This window comes from Cynara cardunculus, assembly GCF_001531365.2.
Source record: "Cynara cardunculus var. scolymus isolate 2C chromosome LG 3, CcrdV1, whole genome shotgun sequence".
Classification (NCBI taxonomy): domain Eukaryota; kingdom Viridiplantae; phylum Streptophyta; class Magnoliopsida; order Asterales; family Asteraceae; genus Cynara; species Cynara cardunculus.
In genome coordinates, this window is record NC_037530.1 from 39,472,020 (window position 1) to 39,490,522 (window position 18,503).

Below are 18,503 nucleotides of genomic sequence, written 5' to 3' on the forward strand. Positions count from 1 at the left end.
AGTAGTTGTGTGCTTACAATGTTATGTTTCTCTTTGTATAATCATCATACATGGCTCGACATCAGCTCTTGGATAGGATGTTTGATTCGTTTGCAGACCTTTGGATGAAAATGAAAATTCAAGTTAGAACCAAAGAAGAGCTTGATTCCCAACAGTACAGATTCAGGCCTCGTGCTTTCGATATTAAAAATATCATCGAAATGGATGTCTCAACCCTTGAAAGTTCAATTGCAAATGAAGCATTTTCAGAGTGGAAGGAGTTAGCTTTTGAGGAAGTATCTGTTGAACGGGTAACATGTCTATATGCTAAGAACCATTTCCCTTAATACTTCTATTAATGCTTAGAGTGTAGTGTTAATGCGAATACTTTCTACTTGTAGAACAATGCTGATGAAGAGCATGAAATATTAGAGCAAGATTGGAATGTGCTGCTGGAATCTATGCTGAACAACATGGTGAATGTCTATACTACAGTATTTGGTTCAACAGATCTCCTTCAACCGGTTAGTTGACTAAAGCTCTTGTTAAACTTCTTCCTCGAAACTTGTGCTTTATGGGACTTTTTGAAAGATCCCACATTGGTTGGGGAGGGGAAATAAGGTTGCTTTATAAGGGACTGGATACCTCCTCGTCAGACGCGTTTTAAATCCGTGAGTCCAGGTGTAGACAAAGCAGAGAATATCTGATACGGTTGGCCCTGGATGTTACACTTATCTTGGTGCATTTAAATTTGTTGTTTGTCTTCTAATATGATTCCCATGATTACTGGAAAAGTGGGAAAATATTACCCGCTTATTGAGAAGTTTATGCTGATCCAGCTATTAGCCTGCCTTAATTAATTTGGAATAGATTCTTAGATGTGATAGGCAGAAGGGTTCTTTTGAGTTCATACATGATTTTTTGCTATAAAAATTGCATAATTCACCATGCAAATGCTTAGTTTAGTGGCTTTAGATCTCTTATACAACATTTTTCATCTGGTTCCAATTGTTGTTGGTTTTACTCAGGCTGGAAGTGTTGAAGTATCTGATTCTGAAAGGCTGTATTCTTTCTTGGACTCCTACGCTATGGGTACTAGAGTAATAAAAGGTGATTAATTCTGGGATTATGCAGTTTGTTTAATTACTATGCATGTGTCTAATTGCGTTAAGACACAGATCTCATATCATTTCGACTGTTTTCAGATCTAGAGGGCCTACTGTGTTCAAGTTTGGATTCTAAGCTTATCCCAGAACATGTACTACGCCTCTGCTTGGGGCATGATCAGAATTTTGTTTCATCTCCTCTACAAACACATGCTTACAACTTCTACAAGGTTTCGTGTGCTAGTTCCTTTTTTGTTCATTATACCTTCTACTTTTTAAATCATGACTTCTCTCAACCTGTGATATAGGATTCAAATGCTTCGTTGTTGGCTAAGATGGTGGTTCCAGTTATGAATCTTCAACAACGAATTCGTCATCTTCTTAGCGAATGGGATGATCATCCTGCTCTTCAGAAAATTGTGGACGTGGTTGATATGATCTTGTCTATACCTTTTGGTACCCCTCTTGCTAAGGTCATAATTTTACTTAATTTAAGTTGATATTGATCAGTGATGGATATTAGATAGTTATTTGGCGCTGGTTTTTCACCCAAAATTGCACACAAAAAGGCAATTGGTGATTGATATTGCAGTAAAAAGAAAAAAGCAAAAAATGGAGGCACTTGGCTTCGTGTTACTTAAAAATCTTTGTAATCATTTTGTAGTTCTTTTTTACATAGGCAGAGAACCCCATTAGCTTCTCATATATATTTAAATGTATATTGTTCTTCTCCTTTTACAGGCTTTGTCGGGCTTGCAGTTTTTACTTAATAGGGTTCGGAACCTTCACGAAACAGTTGCAAAGTTCCCGCTTTCTGGTTAGCATTTACTTTTGGCTGATTTACTTGGAGACCCGTTTTATAGCATTAAGGGTTCTGTTGAATTTGCAAATTGGAAGGCCAAAATCTTAGATCCTGATCGACATGGAAAGGGGATAGTTAAGAAAAAGATGGGCCTGTGATACAGATGAAGGATAAGGGTGTGGGGGTACAGGCTGCTCTTGCTTCAGAAATACTTCCACCCTGTTCCTGATTTGCGTCTGTAAAAGCTCAGAACGTTTTCGCTGTGGTAATACCGTAATTGTTGCTACCTTGTCTCATTTCTTATTTCATAATTTGCAGATCAATTAGATCCGATCATTGCTCTTGTGTCGTCATGGCAAAAGATGGAGTTTGAATCATGGCCTGCTTTGCTGGATGAAGTTCAAGCTCGGTTTGATACTAATGCTGGCCAGGTAAAGTACTAATCTTTATGTGATGGAAATGATTACAATTTACTTAAAATAAAACTGCAAGGGACAATTGTTATAGTTTTGTAGATTGACCAATTGAGAATGCAAGAAGAATTTAGATCGAGTTAAGAGGTTATAAAATTAGTTTAATCAAGGTTGTAAGTTGATTATGGTGGTTGGTATTTATTGTTATTTTCGAACTATTGGGGAGATCTATTTTTGACATTGAAGCATTGCATTGCAAATTAGAAAGCCAAGATATCAATTTGGCACTACAGGTTAGATACACACATATATATATATATATATATATATATTCACATACATACATATATATACACACAAACATACATATATATATATACATATATGTGTGTATATATTTGGTGTGGCCAAATTTTGAGGCACTGTAATGTCGGTGGATCTTGAGGCATCTAAGTTTCTGACTGCTTCCAAATGGTCAAGTGTGTGAGTTTTGCCGTATATAAATATTATATACTTCCAAAAAGAAGTTTCTGACTGCCCCAAAGGAGTTAAATGCATTGATGTGGATCTCAAAGGGTACCAAAAATTAGTGTACGATGCCTCAAACGTGCCTGAGAGGTCGGTAAGCACCCATCCGTTATTGGAATACAATGTAATGCAACTACAATTTATAACTAGCGAGTAATAAATTATTTGAGAACCCTTTTGGAATTACATGAATTGAATGCTTCCTGATTGTGGGTTTATTTTTTTTTATTTTGTGTTGTCTGTCTTGTTGGTTCTTATGTTTTGCATAATTTGTTATGACTCATGACTTGATTTCTTGGGTATTGCAGTTATGGTTTCCGTTATACTCAGTTCTTCGACAAAGTCATTCTGCTGATACCGATAGCTATAGTCAGCCCACCATGGAGAGGCAAGTTGGTAGCTTGTGATGTAACAGACAGTAACTTCTAAAAAATTAATAAAAATTTTAACGTCTCTAACTCTATTTAGCGTACAGCTTGGAGGAGTTTATTCAGACCTCAAACATTGGTGAATTCAAAAAGCGTCTTCAACTTGTGTTTGCCTTCCATGGCCATATCAGTACTGCTAGAAGTCAAGGATGTAATTCAAGGTTCGTCAATCTGCTGTCTTTCTTTCTGTAGATTTGGAGAAGTAAAACTAATATAAGAGTAAATCACAATTTTCGTCCCTATAGTTTGTAATTTATTGCTATTTTCATCCCTATACTAATTTCTACCTTTAAGTAAAAGGGACTAAAACTGTAAAGAGTTGTAAACCTCAAGGACCGAAACAACAATAAATTGTAAGCCATAAGGACGGAAATAGCAATGAATTACAAACTACTGTGACAAAACCAAAATTTCTAATCCACAGGGAGGAAAATCACAATTTTTAACAATCCACAAGGATGGAAAACATAATTTGCTCCTAACATAATGTAACAAAGATGGTGGGGCTCACTTTACAGCTTGTACAGTCCTTGACTCCTCATATATCGTCTTTGGTGGTCTAACATTGTGTCGTCTTTTTAATGTGCAGCCGTGGCCATGAGGACAATCTGAAGATTCTATACAATACGTTTGGCTTCTACATTCAGTTCCTGCCTATGTAAGTTAACATACTACAATTTTACTTTGTAATCTATAAGCACATGAGGTTCTCGGGTATCACATAAGTTTTGTAATCAACGGCCAAGGTTTTTTTGTATTTCAGTATTTTGGAGAAGTTAGCATCAAATAGAAAGAGTATTGAGTCGGAGCTGAATGAACTACTGAAGTTGTGCCGGTGGGAACGCAGTGAGTGGTATTTGACAATGGAGACTTCAAAGCGGACACGTGAGAAATTTAAAAAACTGATTCAAAAGTATACTGTAAGTGCCAACTAGTTCATGAATTGGGAGCCCCGTTATATGGCATACTCACATGTTGCATTGAGATCTTCAAATATTACTTTTTGCAAAATTATATTTGAAATGTTATATCTTACACTAAAATGATATGTTATTATGAGAGACATTCTGTTCATGAAAACTATATCTGCTCACTCAGCTTAAAACTTACGTGTACCATGTCTGAACCTCGGGCGATATGGGGTAAGATGAGAGGTGGAAAGGCATTGGTTGTGATTGTTCTTATTTTTACACTGTAGAATTGACTATTTAGGATTCTATAACTTGGAAGTGGGATATTTATCGAGTTACATGAGTTTGCTATTGTCTTCTCTATGTGCTACAGGTGAACTATGCAATATCTTCCTAAAAGTTCCAACTAATTATAGTTGCGTTTCTTGCCCCTTGCAGGATGTGCTCAAGCAACCTGTGATGCTTATTCTTACTCAAGAAGCAGCTCGAAGCGGAATAAAAACGATAGCAGTTCAAGGTCCCAATTTATTTAGCGATTCTTTTGAGAGATACAAGCAAGTTCTTGGTGTTGCTTGCCATGAAACTATGTTCAAAAACAAAAAGAGGTATTTATATGGTGTTGGTTTTATCCATCAATTATCAAACCTTTGTTACGTGTCTATTTCTCATTACTTGGATTTCGATGCAGATTCATGTGGCCCTCCACTTGGAGGGATAAAGTTGATGTTTCATTGGAAGATATGCGGCGTGCAAAGACTATCCCGTTGGAAGAAGCTAAAGGTTTGTTTTCTTCTCTTCCACTGTACAATATCCATTTTCACATATTCTTTTATTTAGGGGCTATTTGGTTCAGACATGGGAATGCAAATGGGAATGAAAATGGGGATGAGTTTTCGTTCCCCCCCCCCCCCCCCAAGTTTAACCCGGAATGAAAATTTAGGCTTCTGAGGGAATGCGCCCATTATATTATATAATACCAAACAGTTCATTTTATTTTCAATCCCATCAATTACTGCTTAATACTGCATTTTGCAGGCAATATAAATATAGTCAGCAAGTTCATTGATTTCCAGTCCTCAAGTGATCTGGCAAAGGAAGAGTGGAGACAGGTTCGCCACACATTTGAAAAGATCAGCACAAATATCATAGATTGTGGTGAACTTTGGAAGGATGAAAAGAAGAGTTTAGGAAAGAGAAGGGCTCTTTCTGAACTTCTAAAGCTATTGGATGGTTGTGGACTGTCTAAGCATAGATCGACATTCATGGAGGTATCAGATTATCTATACATTGTTTTTTGAAAATTTCGATCTAGTCATCAAAACCGATTAATTTTTAAATACATTTGCTCGTCTAGTTTAGAACAATATTTTCCTTATCCTTCGGTATAGAGCGAGAAGGTAGCATTTTCTAATGTTCTGATATTGTAGCTATTTCTAATGATTATTTTTTTTGGTCGGTAGGATCAGCCTACGACAAATAAGTCAAGCCGATGGTTTCTCCAACCAGCCTACATTATGGAGCATTTGCTACTCAAGGAAGGTCGATTGTCCTCTGGGAACGTTGATGTCGCTGATCTTGATAAGGTTCAAAATCTTCACATGGATAATCTAGAAACCGACTGGAAAATGGCAAATGAATACTTCTTCAAAAGCATAGCTTCCCTGGGCCATTTGCGACAAGTCTGCTTGAAATTTCACAAGGATTTTACACTTGAACAGGTAAGCTGGGAATAGATCTTCTGATATGTTTTATGGCAAATGCTTTTGATAATTCATACCAAATTTGTGTCAGCTTCTATTCGGTTGAGGAACTTCTTTTTTGTAGGTTAATAGGTCTGTTTCTTACCTTGATCATCTTGTTGAGATACAAAAATCACATAGAGCTGCTGCCTATGATTTTGCTGAGGGGTTGGAACGTTTTAAGAAGCGAACTTTGCCACTACAGAACTTATTCTCCAGCTCACTTCCTTCACCTGGTCTGCCCGGTTCTGTCTGCTCCTTTTCACACAATCAGGAGATTGTTTCCAAGTGCATCTGGCGACAAAAGGTTGCTTTTACTTTTTATTTAGTGATGCTTATATTAAATCTTATATGATGTTGCTCATACTTCAATTACTGTTGCAGCAATTGGTTGATACTATTTTCAACACCTTAAATGATGAGTGTTTGTTGCTAAGAAGTGTTGAAAACAACCATGTAGAAACTTGCAAGAGTGTTGGAGCTGCGGCCACTCAAATTCGTCTTTTCCTAGAGAAGTTTGTTTTCGACTTCAAGAAATCCAAGGTTGGTTTTCCATCAAGTCCTGTATGGATAACGTTGTCTGTGTGGATTAATCTGTCTGTAAAGATTGGGAAGGTTTTTGTCGGGAGAATTTTTTCATAGATGGAAGGAACGTGTTTTTTAATTGGGAGGGACATGTTTGGAAAAAAAACGTGGCTATTTGCATAAACCTCCCCCTATAAGCTTACTGAATAAGTTGTTTTCTATATCATTAAGCCACTACCAGTCATGTATGGCTGACTGAATAAGCTGTGGGTCCCATTAAGCTCATGAAGCTACTAACAAATAGACCCGTATTCTGATTGCTTTATCTGCTGTTTTTAATAATTCACAATTTCTTACACCATGTTGACAGGAATTGCTGGATAATTATCTTTTTGGCGATTGTGGCAGTCTAATAAGCACATCAGTTATACTGTATCCATATGGCATCACGAAGCAAATGGAACWGTTTGTCCAACATAACTTTTTGTTAATTAGGGATTTCAAGGAGCAATTACGTGCTTTTCGCAAGCAAGATGTGCATGCAGGATTAGCAAAGGATGTTCTTCTTGACCATTTTGAGGACATCTTCAAGAAGGTATAATATTTTTATAGTTGTACTGAGTTTTGATGCTATATAACTTTCGTAAATGTTCTTTAAGTCATGTAGTTTTCTACCCATTTATGTGAATTTTGTTGAACCTTTCAGGGCGACCTTTTAGATGAATACTATAATTCTGCTTTAGGTGCAAGGAATCAGCCAGAAAAGGTCAAAGAAGCCATTGATATTTCCAAAGCTGAAGCTGCGTTTGGCGAGTCTCTTAGGAAAACATGCAAATACATTGTTGATGGATTTGATAGAGTTAACTTGATGAATAATGGGCTTGATACTTCGGAAGATAACCTTGGAAATATCAATACCTGGCTATTTCTGTTTGCTTCTAGAGTAGAGAATCTACAGTTGCACACTGTACATGACGAATTAGTGAAAACGCTCGACTTTGCTGTAAGTGCTTCATCTTTCTTTGCCATTGTTAAACCAAACTAAACGAACCTGGTATATCCCACTTGAGGTGGGGTCCGGGGAGGGTAAGATGTACGCAAACCTGGCCTCTACCCCAACAGAGTTGTGTTTGTTCCTGTGAAGACCCTCCCCCCACACCTTTTTTTAGTTATTGTTGGTTTGGGCAATATATTTTACCTTTTTTAGTACTTACTGAGTTACTGATTCAACTCACCCAGGGAGAACTCATGAACCTCTATGGGAATGAAGAAACGAGTCTGTGTTTCGTTGAGGCACAGCTGAAGCATCTGTATTCGCTGTTGGACCTATTGATGACCTTTGGAAATGGTCTTCTTAATGACTTTATGGTGGTGCACAGAACAGTAAGTTTGGTTTTCCATAAATCTGTTTCTCAAGAAATAATATGCTTGTCGGCACTAACAAAAGGTGTCTCACAATAAACCTTGTTTCTTCATGTATTTGGTACAGTTGTCTATAGTTACTCATGTGCTTGCGGAGATTTTTGCTTCATTATACTCGCAAGGTTTTGGAAGCTCCACGGAAAGCCAAGAGGATGATGGTCATGATGATGCTCGAGATGCTAGTGGAACTGGTATGGGTGAGGGTGTTGGGGTTAAAGATGTCAGTGAACAGATAGAAGATGAAGATCAACTAGTTGGAACTGAAAAGGTACTTATATCCCCCAACTGTTGCTCCTTTCCTTTCCTTTGAATATGTGTTCGTTATAATGTATTTAGGGGCTGTTTGGTTGATTTTCCATTAGGTCCTTTATGGATAAAGTTGTCTGTGTTGATAAATCTGTCTGTATAGATTAGAAAGGTTTTGGTTTAGGAGGGTTTTCTCATAGATGGAAGGAGCGTGTTTTTAGTTTGGGAGGGGCATGTTTGGAAAAACTTGGCTTTCTGCATAAAGCTCCCCCCTTGAAGCTTACTGAATAAGTTACTTCTATATCATTAAGCCACTACCAAACAATCATGTATAGCTGACCAAATTAGCTGCGAGTCTCATTAAACTCATTAAGCTGTTAACAAACAGGCCCGATAAGTCTTTTATGGATAAAGCTGTCTGTATGGTTTAATCTATCGGTATAGATTGAGAAGGTTTTTTTTTTGGGATTTTTTTTCATAGATGGAAGGAACGTGTTTTTTAATTGGGAGGGGTAGGTTTAGGAAAAAAACTTGGGTTTCTACATAAAGCTCCCCCTTAGAAGCTTACTGAATAAGCCACTTTCTATATCATTAAGCCACTATCAAACAGTCATGTATAACTGACGGAATAAGCTGTGTCTCATTAAGCCCATTAAGCAGCTAACAAACAGGCCCTTAATGTTCTTTTTGCAGTCAGGTGAAGAACAAGATGCGTTGAATGATGTTCCCGGTAAAAATGATAAAGGTATAGAGATGGAACAAGATTTCACGGCTGATGCATTGAGTGTTAGTGAGGATTCTGGTGATGATTCTGACGATGAAAATGATGACCCACAATTGGATTCTGCCATGGGAGAGACTGGAGATGACGGTGAAGTTGTTGACGAGAAGATTGGGGCTGATAAGGATGATGAAAATGATGAAAATTCCAACAAAAATGAGAAATACGAGACTGGGCCGTCGGTTAAGGATGATGATTGTAGTGGCAGAGAGCTTAGAGCCAAGGAAGATGATGCAACCGCTACTGATGAAGCCGGAGAACTTGATCCTGATGAATCTAACAAACCGAATGAAGAAAATGTAGATCAAATTCCTGATGAAAACGATGATGTTGAAGATATGAACATAGACAAAGATGATGCATTTTCTGAACCGACAGGATTGAAGCCTGATGAGCCTGCTGTGGGTTCAGATGAAGATATTGACATGAATCAGCAAGATGTTGATCACAATGAAGATGATGGAACGGAAACGATGGATGAACCAGCTGGGCTTGATGATAATGAAGAAGAAAAGATGAACCCCGTGGAAGAAAATCCCGATGAAACTGAGCCCAAGCTGAGTGAAAATTCTGAGATGGATGCTGGTGAAGATGACCAAGAAAAGAATGGTGATGCAGACATGGAGGCACCGAGGAAAGATGTTACAGCACCAGTTCCGACTGATTTTGGTACTGAACATCAGTCAAATGCCGAATCTGCTACTCAGTCGAAAGGTGGGTCAAATGGAGCATCTATGAGAGACGTTGCACCCGAAGTCACATGGTCCAATAGCGATGATATACAAAGTGACTTGGCTCCTATTCGAGGTTTACCTAATTCTTCAGAGAATGAAATTAATATAGCGGATTCATCCAAAGGTGGGAAACTAAACGATGAGCATATTAGTCAATTACCAGAGTTTGATCCTTCATCTCTCCAGAAAAACGAGCCTAACCCGTTTCGTAATATTGGTGATGCACTTGATGGCTGGAAAGAGAGAGCAAAAGTGTCAGTTGATTTGGAAGAAAAGAATGATGAAGCTATCGATGAAATAGAGGATGGAGATGCAGATGAGTATGGATTTACTTCTGGATTGGAAAAAGGAACAGCTCAGGCACTCGGACCTGCATCAGCCGACCAAATCAATAAAAATATCGATGGGAAGGAGCCCATGGATGGTGATAGTGACGGTGATGGTGGAACAGCAGACAAGAAAGATGTTTCGGAAATGGAAATTGAAGAGCAGCATCTTGAAGCTCGACCTGTTAAGAATCATCCATTAAACATCGGAAATACTGTCCATGAAAAGATTGAAATCCCGGAAGCCGAGATCCCACAAGAAACCCCAGAAGTTTATGATGCTGGTGAAAGTGATGAACGGAGCCAATTGGATAGTTTGGTGCACATGAAAAGGTCTTGTATGAACGACGATATAAACCAATTTGGTAAACTTTCTGTCAGTGACGATGATCTGGGGAAAGCCCAGAATCTTGACGATATTTCCGCTGATATGAAAGGGGCTGCTACTGCTTTATGGAGAAGATATGAGTTGCAGACAACGAGATTGTCTCAAGAACTGGCCGAGCAGTTGCGTTTGGTCATGGAACCGACTCTTGCTAGCAAGCTTCAAGGGGACTATAAGACCGGAAAACGGATTAATATGAAGAAGGTATAATTTTTTGGTACCCTTGTGTCATACTTCCTCTTCCCGAAATTAATGTCCACAATGAAAAGGCACATCGTTAATCATTACATTTTTTATTAACTAAATGACCATGGGAGGGCGGAGGGTAGAATTGGAAAGTAGGCACTTTTGGAAGTGAATGCTTATTTTTGGACAACCTAAAATAGAAATGTGGACGTTAAATATGTGGGACGGAGGGAGTGTTTCTTATGGTTTTCCCGATATTGATGTTACTGGTTGTTTCTAGGTAATTCCTTACATTGCAAGTCACTATCGGAAAGATAAAATATGGCTGAAGCGGACGCGTCCTAATAAACGTAACTATCAAGTTGTGATTGCCGTGGACGATTCTCGCAGCATGTCGGAGAATAATTGCGGGAATGTTGCTATTGAAGCTTTGGTAACAGTTTGTCGTGCGATGTCTCAACTGGAAGTCGGGAACTTGGCAGTCGCAAGCTTTGGGAAAAAGGGAAATATTAGGTTACTACACGACTTTGATCAGCCATTCACTGGGGAGGCCGGAGTTAAGGTTAGTAGGGTAAAGTAAATTTAGGAACTGCAAATATTTTGGGAACTTGGGAACCAACGATTTCATGAATTATTCATGATTAATAACCCTAAGTTATGAATATCATGCATTGTTTCATTATTCATGATATTCATGAACATCTATCATGATATTCATTGTGAAGAGTTGGTTCCCAGGTTGTAAATGTCCTTGAGATTTGAAGTTGATTTGATATCAAATGTTGACTGGATCTTGTTAACTGGATCAGATGCTCTCGAGCCTGACATTCAAACAAGAGAACACAATTGCCGATGAGCCGATGGTTGACCTACTGAAATACTTAAATAACACGCTGGATGCTGCTGTAATGAATGCACGACTACCATCGGGCCAAAATCCATTAGAGCAGCTTGTTTTGATCATTGCTGATGGCCGACTACATGAAAAGGTGCCTTTTGGTTATATCGTCTGTCGGTTGTATCTCAATACTTTTTCCTTTTACTTACCTTTTGATTCCTTTTCTTTCGTATTCACAGGACAATCTGAAGCGTTGCGTTAGAGACATCTTGAGCAAAAAACGTATGGTTGCTTTTCTGCTGTTGGATAATCCAAAGGAATCAATAACAGAAGTATTGGTAATGGCTCTTCCTTTCTTCTGTATAGAATCTTTCAGTAATTTCGAACTTAATCTTGTTATACAAATATCTAAATTCCATCTTTCATAAAATTTCAAACTGGGAATCTTCATCTTGTTTTATATATGTATATATATATATATATCTATATATATATATATATATCTATATATATATATATATATATATATCTATATATATATCTATATATATATATATATATATATATATGGGTTGGGTTCACGTGAGACCAAACGTTTTTCGTGAGACCCGTAAGACCCATTTATGTTCATTGATCAACTTTATAAGTTAATGATCTAACGGTCTAAATTGCACGATGGCAATTTGGTAATTATTAAGAAATCTTGTGGCGTTTATGAATGTTTAGATTGTCAGATTATAGATCTAATCTAAAGGTTGAGAATTGGTCTTACGGGTCTCACGAAAAACCATTGGTCTCACATGATCTCAAGTCATATATATATAGTGAGGGTCATACGAGAATAATAACTAAATAAGAAAACAGTCCAATCACATGTGATTTTACATTAAAATCACTTGTGATTTGCTCGACTTTGGCTGTTGGTGTAAAGTCACGTGATTTTACACATTATTTGGTTGTTTTCGCACTCTCTTATTTTGTTACTGTTCTCGTTTGAACCTCCCTCTTTATATATTTTTATGGGGAAAATGATATAGAGACCGTCAATAAGTCAGAAACTCTATGAACCATTATTGACCACATATTTTAAGTTCCATAATTATCTTATTAATTACCTTATCAACCGTTTCCTAGAGGAATTCATTTTTTCCCATTTGAAATCACCTGGTCGATGCAATGTTTCGTTTTTGAAACGACATTATATTCTAAATAGATCAATCACGTATGTTGTTTTGTTGGTAAAACAACACTGTATTATCAAAACATAGCGACACACATCAACCGGCTGAAATAAAGCTGCTGCTGTTTCAAAAACGAGACAAAAAGTGAGATTTTTAAATATTTGGATTCTAATGGTTCAGGAATTTCAAACCCGGAATCTTGATATTTTTAAATCTATATGGATTCCATCTCTCAAACCGGGAATCTTGATCTTGTTAAATCTATATGGATTCCATCTTTCAAACCGGGAATCTCGATCTTGTTAAATCTATATGGATTCCATCTTTCAAACCGGGAATCTTGATCTTGATCTTGATAGATATGTGTATTTTTCCTTGTTTCTTTCAGGAAGCTTCGTTCGAATCTGGGAAGTGCGGTCTAGTTAAATATATGGATTCCTTCCCATTCCCGTTCTACGTGATCCTCAAGGACATTGAGACTCTTCCAAGAACACTTGCTGATTTATTAAGACAAGTAAGCCATATGAATACTGAATCTTTCTTTCTCTTCTTAAGACAAGTTGACTGATCCAATGCCCCCCTTGTTTTCTTGCAGTGGTTCGAGCTTATGCAACATTCGGGGGCGTAAAAGTGTCGATGGTTGGCTTTTGCACATGAAAGTTTTGAAAGAAATGTAGGTAGGGTTTTCAATAGAAGATGATGCATTGCATTTGTATTGTATATACAAGTCTTTCCTCATCTGAAATTTTGTATCAGTGAAAACCCCCAATCTTTATAATATATATGCTGGAGCTACTATTCTTTCTATGGTTTCAATTGGCATCAGTTCTTAATTCCATTGGAATTGAATTCCTTTCACTTTGCAAAACAAGGAATTTGTTCATTGCAAAACAAAGATTAACGAAGGAATCCAATTCTTAAAATAAAGTAAAGAGTAGATTATGTTTTTAGTCCCTGTAGTTTGTTAAAATTTTTATTTTCATCCTTATAGTTTTGAAATTACAATTTTCATTTCTATTGTTTAGAATTCTTTACCTTTTTTGTCCTTATTCTTAAAATATATTGCTTTTTCGATCTCTATGGTTACGTGATTCATTTTTTTAGTCCTTTGTATTTAAAAGTAGTGTTTTGACTTCAGAAATCAAAATTTCAAAATTACAGGGATCAAATTTGAACTTTTTAACAAACCACAGGGACGAAAATTGTAAATTACTCTAAAGCAAATGAAAGAAAAGGCTAATTAAGCAATCCCCTACCTAACAGGCTAACGTTGAGCTTTACCTTCTTTCACAGAAACGAAACTTAGAGATGATAAAAACCGGACCTGACCGGTCTTAAATCGGACCGGTCCCAAAGTTGTTTTTTTGAAGAAAATAATGTTCTTTTTATAACTGCTTTACACAAAATTATCATTAATGGTTTTTTAATCAAGAATTTTTAAATCTAGCTTTAAAGTACATTTTAAATATATATTTTTTTTTAATCTTGAAAAATAATATAGAAAATTTATTTTATTTTAACAAATTTATATTATAATTAAGAGTAAATTGCATGAAAAAAGTAATGGACTTTTAAAACTTTCATTTTGTATCTAAGATGTAAAGTTTTGAACAATTAAGTATTCGGGTAACCGGTTGAAGCATTAACCGGTTACCATACTAATGTGACGAGTGATATTAACATAGATATCTTAATACTGAGTTGGATACCACATCTCTAGCCACATCAGCATGGTAAACCGGTTACTCAGTTACTTAAATGTTTAAAACTTTACATCTTAGGTATCAAAATAAAAGTTTTAACAAGTGTGTTACCAAAATAAGAATCAAGTTAAAATACGTTATTTTTTCATGCAATTTATCTTATAATTAATGAAAACCTGGAAATAATTACATATGCAAAAGAAAAGTATCCAAAAACTTAATTTTTTATGTGTCTATTTATTAAAGATATTTCCACTTTTTCATTCTATCATTAGTTGAGTGTTCTTTATTATCAATACTAAAAATTTCATACCAAAGGGACTTTAGCATAGTAATTTATGAGTCTTTGTTCTCCTACGTTGTCAAAATGAGGAGAATGTGTGAGTTTATTTGTTCTATTTGTTATATATAAATATTTTATACTTCAAAAAAATTAGTAAAAATTCATTTAGTTATTTAAAAAATGTAATAATTACATATTCTGAAAATTGTTTCATTTTCATAATGGATTATTGTTAAAGCTATTACATTTCTAAGTACAAGACTGGTCATATATTCCCCCATTGATTGCTGATTGAGCCAAATGTTTTCTCACATTAATATTTTTTAAAGTGGATTCTGTATGAAACGAGTTCTCCCATTAATTGCCGATTGAGCCAAATTGGTCCCTCACGTTGATATTTTTGAAAGCGGTTTTTGTATGAAACGAGATAATCAACTTTTTATCCAAAATTCCGAATAATTAATTATTGTTAATAGATTTAAAAGAAATTAAAAAAAGGACAAAGGAGATAATATTTTCATCTCAATCTCCGTGAATTTCTTGAAAAGACAAGATATCTGGTACTGGTCAACCGACACGTGTCAGTTTCTTCAGGTTATCTGTTTTTATCCTCTTTTTTTGTCATTTTGGTCACCCGCTTATTCGCATGAAAGCTCTCACTCCCCACCATCCCTTCTCTCTCTCTCTCTCTCTCTCTCTCTCTCTCTCTCTCTCTCTCCCTCCGATTACTGATTCTTCGATCGACGGAAGGCTATTGATTCTCGCCGGCGAACTACCGCTCTTTCGAAAATGGCTGCTACTTGTTCAGCGGACGGTGGTGGATGATAGCTTTATTATGGTAAGAATCGTTTCGATATGGTATTGCTAGATCGTTTTCACATTCCATCGGGAATCTAGTTTCGCAGGAAGGTTAAAAACTCTCGTTGAAACCTATTGTATAAGGCGTGATTTCAATTATGTTGTATGTTTTCGTTTCAGTAATACGATGATGAGATCAATCGCTATTTTACGATTCTAGATTTACGAGCTTAGGTTTACGTGTCTGTTCATTAATCGGTGAAAGGAATTAGAGAGAGGTTTTTGTGTTTTTTGTACAGTTTTTGATTAATGTATAGTTGTAGCATAGACCTTTGAATAGTAGAGTTTTGTTTAAGGATCATTTAAAGTGGGGGAAATGAATTTGAGTACCGTCGAGGAAGAATCTTCGGATCAAAATGTTCATACACCGACCGAAATCGATTGGCATATGCTCGATAAATCGAAGTTTTTCTTCCTCGGCGCCGGGCTTTTCTCATGTGTATCGGCCACACTTTACCCTGTCGTCGTATTGAAAACCAGACAGCAAGTTTCATCCTCTCATTTGTCATCTCTTAGGACTGCGTTTTCCATTCTTAGGTATGAAGGTCTCCGAGGCCTTTACAGAGGCTTCGGAACTTCATTGATCGGAACAATTCCAGCTCGAGCGCTGTACATGACAGCATTGGAGGTTACAAAGAGTAATGTCGGCTCGACTACTGTTAGGTTAGGGTTTCCAGAGCCTACTGCATCTGCCATTGCCAACGCCATGGCTGGACTAAGCGCTGCATTGGCAGCACAGCTTGTTTGGACGCCTGTTGATGTGGTGAGCCAAAGGCTTATGGTCCAAGGAAATGACTACAGCAATTCGAAAATCTCGAGTTCATTGAAATCCTGTAAGTATATGAACGGGATTGATGCTTTTCGGAAAATTCTTAACACGGATGGGCCAAGAGGTCTTTACAGAGGTTTTGGTATATCGATAATGACATATGCACCATCAAATGCAGTTTGGTGGGCCTCATACTCTGTAACTCAAAGACTTGTTTGGGATGGAATTGGATCATATATGTGTAAGAAAGACGATGAGAACAATGAGAATGGTGGTGTGGTTGCTCTTAGACCTGATTCGAGAACTGTAATGGCCGTTCAAGGTGTTAGTGCAGCCATGGCAGGGGGTGTTTCAGCTTTAGTTACAATGCCTTTGGATACGATCAAGACAAGATTACAGGTTCTTGATTGCAGCGACGACAACAACAACAATAATGGGAGAAAAGGGCCAACTGTTGGTCAAACTGTGAGGAATTTAGTGAAGGAGGGTGGATGGATGGCTTTCTATAGGGGATTAGGTCCGCGGTGGGCTTCCATGTCTCTATCTGCGACCACCATGATCACAACTTACGAGCTTCTCAAGCGACTCTCGACTAAGAATCAAGAAAACTTGATACGATGAACACTGGTTGGCATTGGAAAGAAGGGACACTGGAGAAGAAAACCAAGGTAACTAACTATCTGGGTCCTAGGAGATCTCACTATCCTGTAATTCATTTTGTCTATTATGTTCTTGATTTGTTGTTAGTTACATGTTTATATGGTTACAGGATTAGTATGAGATTCTCCATCTTTTGTTCATATCTAATACCATTAAAGAACTATGTTTCTTTAATGTGTCTTTCCACTATATCTATAATCATCTGTATAACATCATAATATATAAGGGTTCAGATTCAGGTGAAAATTATAAAAAAATAAAAAACTAAGGAACACCATGATAACCATTCATCTGGATGATATACACTTGTACATAGATATAATATGTAAGCAATTCGGTAGATCTTGGATCTTTATGAATGGGAGTAGTAGATAATGGATTAGGATTTGGGATTCTAGTGATATTATAATTTGGTTGGTAGGGATTATAACATCCATTGAGGGATTGCTTCTGTTTTTATTCATGGCAATTATTAGATTACATTATCCATGAGCAGATGTTGATGGGTGGAAGAAAATTAGGGACAATTTTGTAACTTTCTTGGAATTTTTGTACCCTAACAACTAGTTTGGTGGGAGTACCTACTAATGGGGAAGGGGAAGGGGATCTTTTTAAGTTATTGTATATTACAAGTGGGTATATATTTTGTATATTGCAAGTGGATAGCCATGAATCCTGGATTTTCCAGTATTCATATCTTGCTGATTCAGATTGTGGACCAAATTTATTATTCCCTGTCACAAAATAATTTTTGTGTTTTGGGATAAAAATTGGAAAAAATACAAATTGCATGAAAAAGTAACGTCTTTTAACTTGATTCTTATTTTAGTTGTAATATTTATACATTCTTAAAACTATTTGTCTTTTTTATTATGAACACATATTTTAGAAGAAAAAAATTTACCTGCTAATTCCATGTTTTGGTGCATGTTTAGGATTAGGGAGGTTTAGAATGGAATTCTCGGTTACAGTAATTAATTTTTCGTTAAAAATGGTAGTTATTTTGATCAAATGTATAAAAAAGTAGAAATTACTTTGAAATAATCAAAGGGTTTTCGACAAATTACAAAAATTTGGATCCAAAAAATTGCATGAAATCATAGTGGGAATATTTTTATTAACGATCATTAAATTTTGCAAAATGTAGGGGCTTTTTATGGTTTGATTGAAAAAATAAATCATAACAAGTTATTCTATAAGATGGTCCAGACATCTATGATTATAAAACAAATTTAATTAATGTTTCCTTCGTCTTAAAATTAATGTCTATATTATTATTTTAGTTTGTTCGAAATAAGAATTGTCCACTTTTAGAAATAAAAGACTACTTTCCAATTCTACATTTCAACTCATAATTTCTCTATAATCGAAGGTAAAATTGTTTTTTCATCAATCAAAAACTTTAATAATTACAAATTCCAAAAACTATATGCATTTATTACTGTAGACTTGAGACCAATGGAATAATAAATAAGTCGATGCCAATAATAGTTATTAATGATCTAGTAACAAACGTGGGTAATAATAACAGCATAAGATGGTGGTTTTACAGTTTCAGACATTTTAAGCTCCACATTTTCTCGTACAATTAAACGAAATCGATTCCATAAAAGCTAACTCACATTTCGCTTCATATCGTTGCACTCATCCAGGATCGATTACGAAGCTTAACGAAATCGCAAGAAGAAGACTTAAAATTA

General features: G+C 36.3%; 2 protein-coding genes across 21 annotated transcripts in view; both read left to right on the forward strand.

Annotated features, from left to right (window-relative positions):
- The window catches only part of LOC112510315 (midasin), a 37,744-nt gene extending 24,398 nt beyond the window's left edge, over nt 1-13,346 (forward strand). For 15 of the 16 annotated variants that reach the window (XM_025115685.1, XM_025115690.1, XM_025115688.1 and 12 more), the window contains 27 exons: nt 66-290; nt 381-503; nt 1,008-1,089; nt 1,185-1,315; nt 1,394-1,558; nt 1,827-1,902; nt 2,206-2,318; nt 3,137-3,216; nt 3,304-3,417; nt 3,846-3,914; nt 4,020-4,176; nt 4,606-4,772; nt 4,856-4,947; nt 5,203-5,435; nt 5,628-5,885; nt 5,992-6,213; nt 6,291-6,449; nt 6,802-7,026; nt 7,138-7,434; nt 7,671-7,814; nt 7,921-8,121; nt 8,793-10,529; nt 10,792-11,073; nt 11,321-11,500; nt 11,589-11,687; nt 12,919-13,044; nt 13,126-13,346. In XM_025115685.1, the coding sequence (XP_024971453.1) occupies nt 66-290; nt 381-503; nt 1,008-1,089; nt 1,185-1,315; nt 1,394-1,558; nt 1,827-1,902; nt 2,206-2,318; nt 3,137-3,216; nt 3,304-3,417; nt 3,846-3,914; nt 4,020-4,176; nt 4,606-4,772; nt 4,856-4,947; nt 5,203-5,435; nt 5,628-5,885; nt 5,992-6,213; nt 6,291-6,449; nt 6,802-7,026; nt 7,138-7,434; nt 7,671-7,814; nt 7,921-8,121; nt 8,793-10,529; nt 10,792-11,073; nt 11,321-11,500; nt 11,589-11,687; nt 12,919-13,044; nt 13,126-13,158 (5,790 nt within the window). In that variant the 3' untranslated portion in view covers nt 13,159-13,346. The remainder of the gene's footprint in view (nt 1-65; nt 291-380; nt 504-1,007; nt 1,090-1,184; nt 1,316-1,393; nt 1,559-1,826; nt 1,903-2,205; nt 2,319-3,136; nt 3,217-3,303; nt 3,418-3,845; nt 3,915-4,019; nt 4,177-4,605; nt 4,773-4,855; nt 4,948-5,202; nt 5,436-5,627; nt 5,886-5,991; nt 6,214-6,290; nt 6,450-6,801; nt 7,027-7,137; nt 7,435-7,670; nt 7,815-7,920; nt 8,122-8,792; nt 10,530-10,791; nt 11,074-11,320; nt 11,501-11,588; nt 11,688-12,918; nt 13,045-13,125) is intronic. The other variant, XM_025115686.1, reaches the window with a different exon arrangement.
- Nucleotides 13,347-15,212: 1,866 nt separating this feature from the next.
- LOC112510505 (solute carrier family 25 member 44-like) lies at nt 15,213-17,389 on the forward strand. Of its 5 annotated transcripts, none has more exons than XM_025115936.1 (2): nt 15,213-16,811; nt 17,225-17,389. In XM_025115936.1, exon 1 carries the CDS (start codon nt 15,691-15,693, stop codon nt 16,762-16,764), a length of 1,074 nt encoding a protein of 357 aa, XP_024971704.1. In that variant the 5' UTR covers nt 15,213-15,690; the 3' UTR covers nt 16,765-16,811; nt 17,225-17,389. The 5 variants fall into 5 exon arrangements, with proteins under 5 accessions (XP_024971704.1, XP_024971705.1, XP_024971703.1 ...); XM_025115937.1 differs by lacking the exon at nt 17,225-17,389 and having other exon boundaries at nt 15,213-16,207; nt 16,322-16,943; XM_025115935.1 differs by lacking the exon at nt 17,225-17,389 and having other exon boundaries at nt 15,213-15,354; nt 15,495-16,943.
- Nucleotides 17,390-18,503: the final 1,114 nt, after the last annotated feature.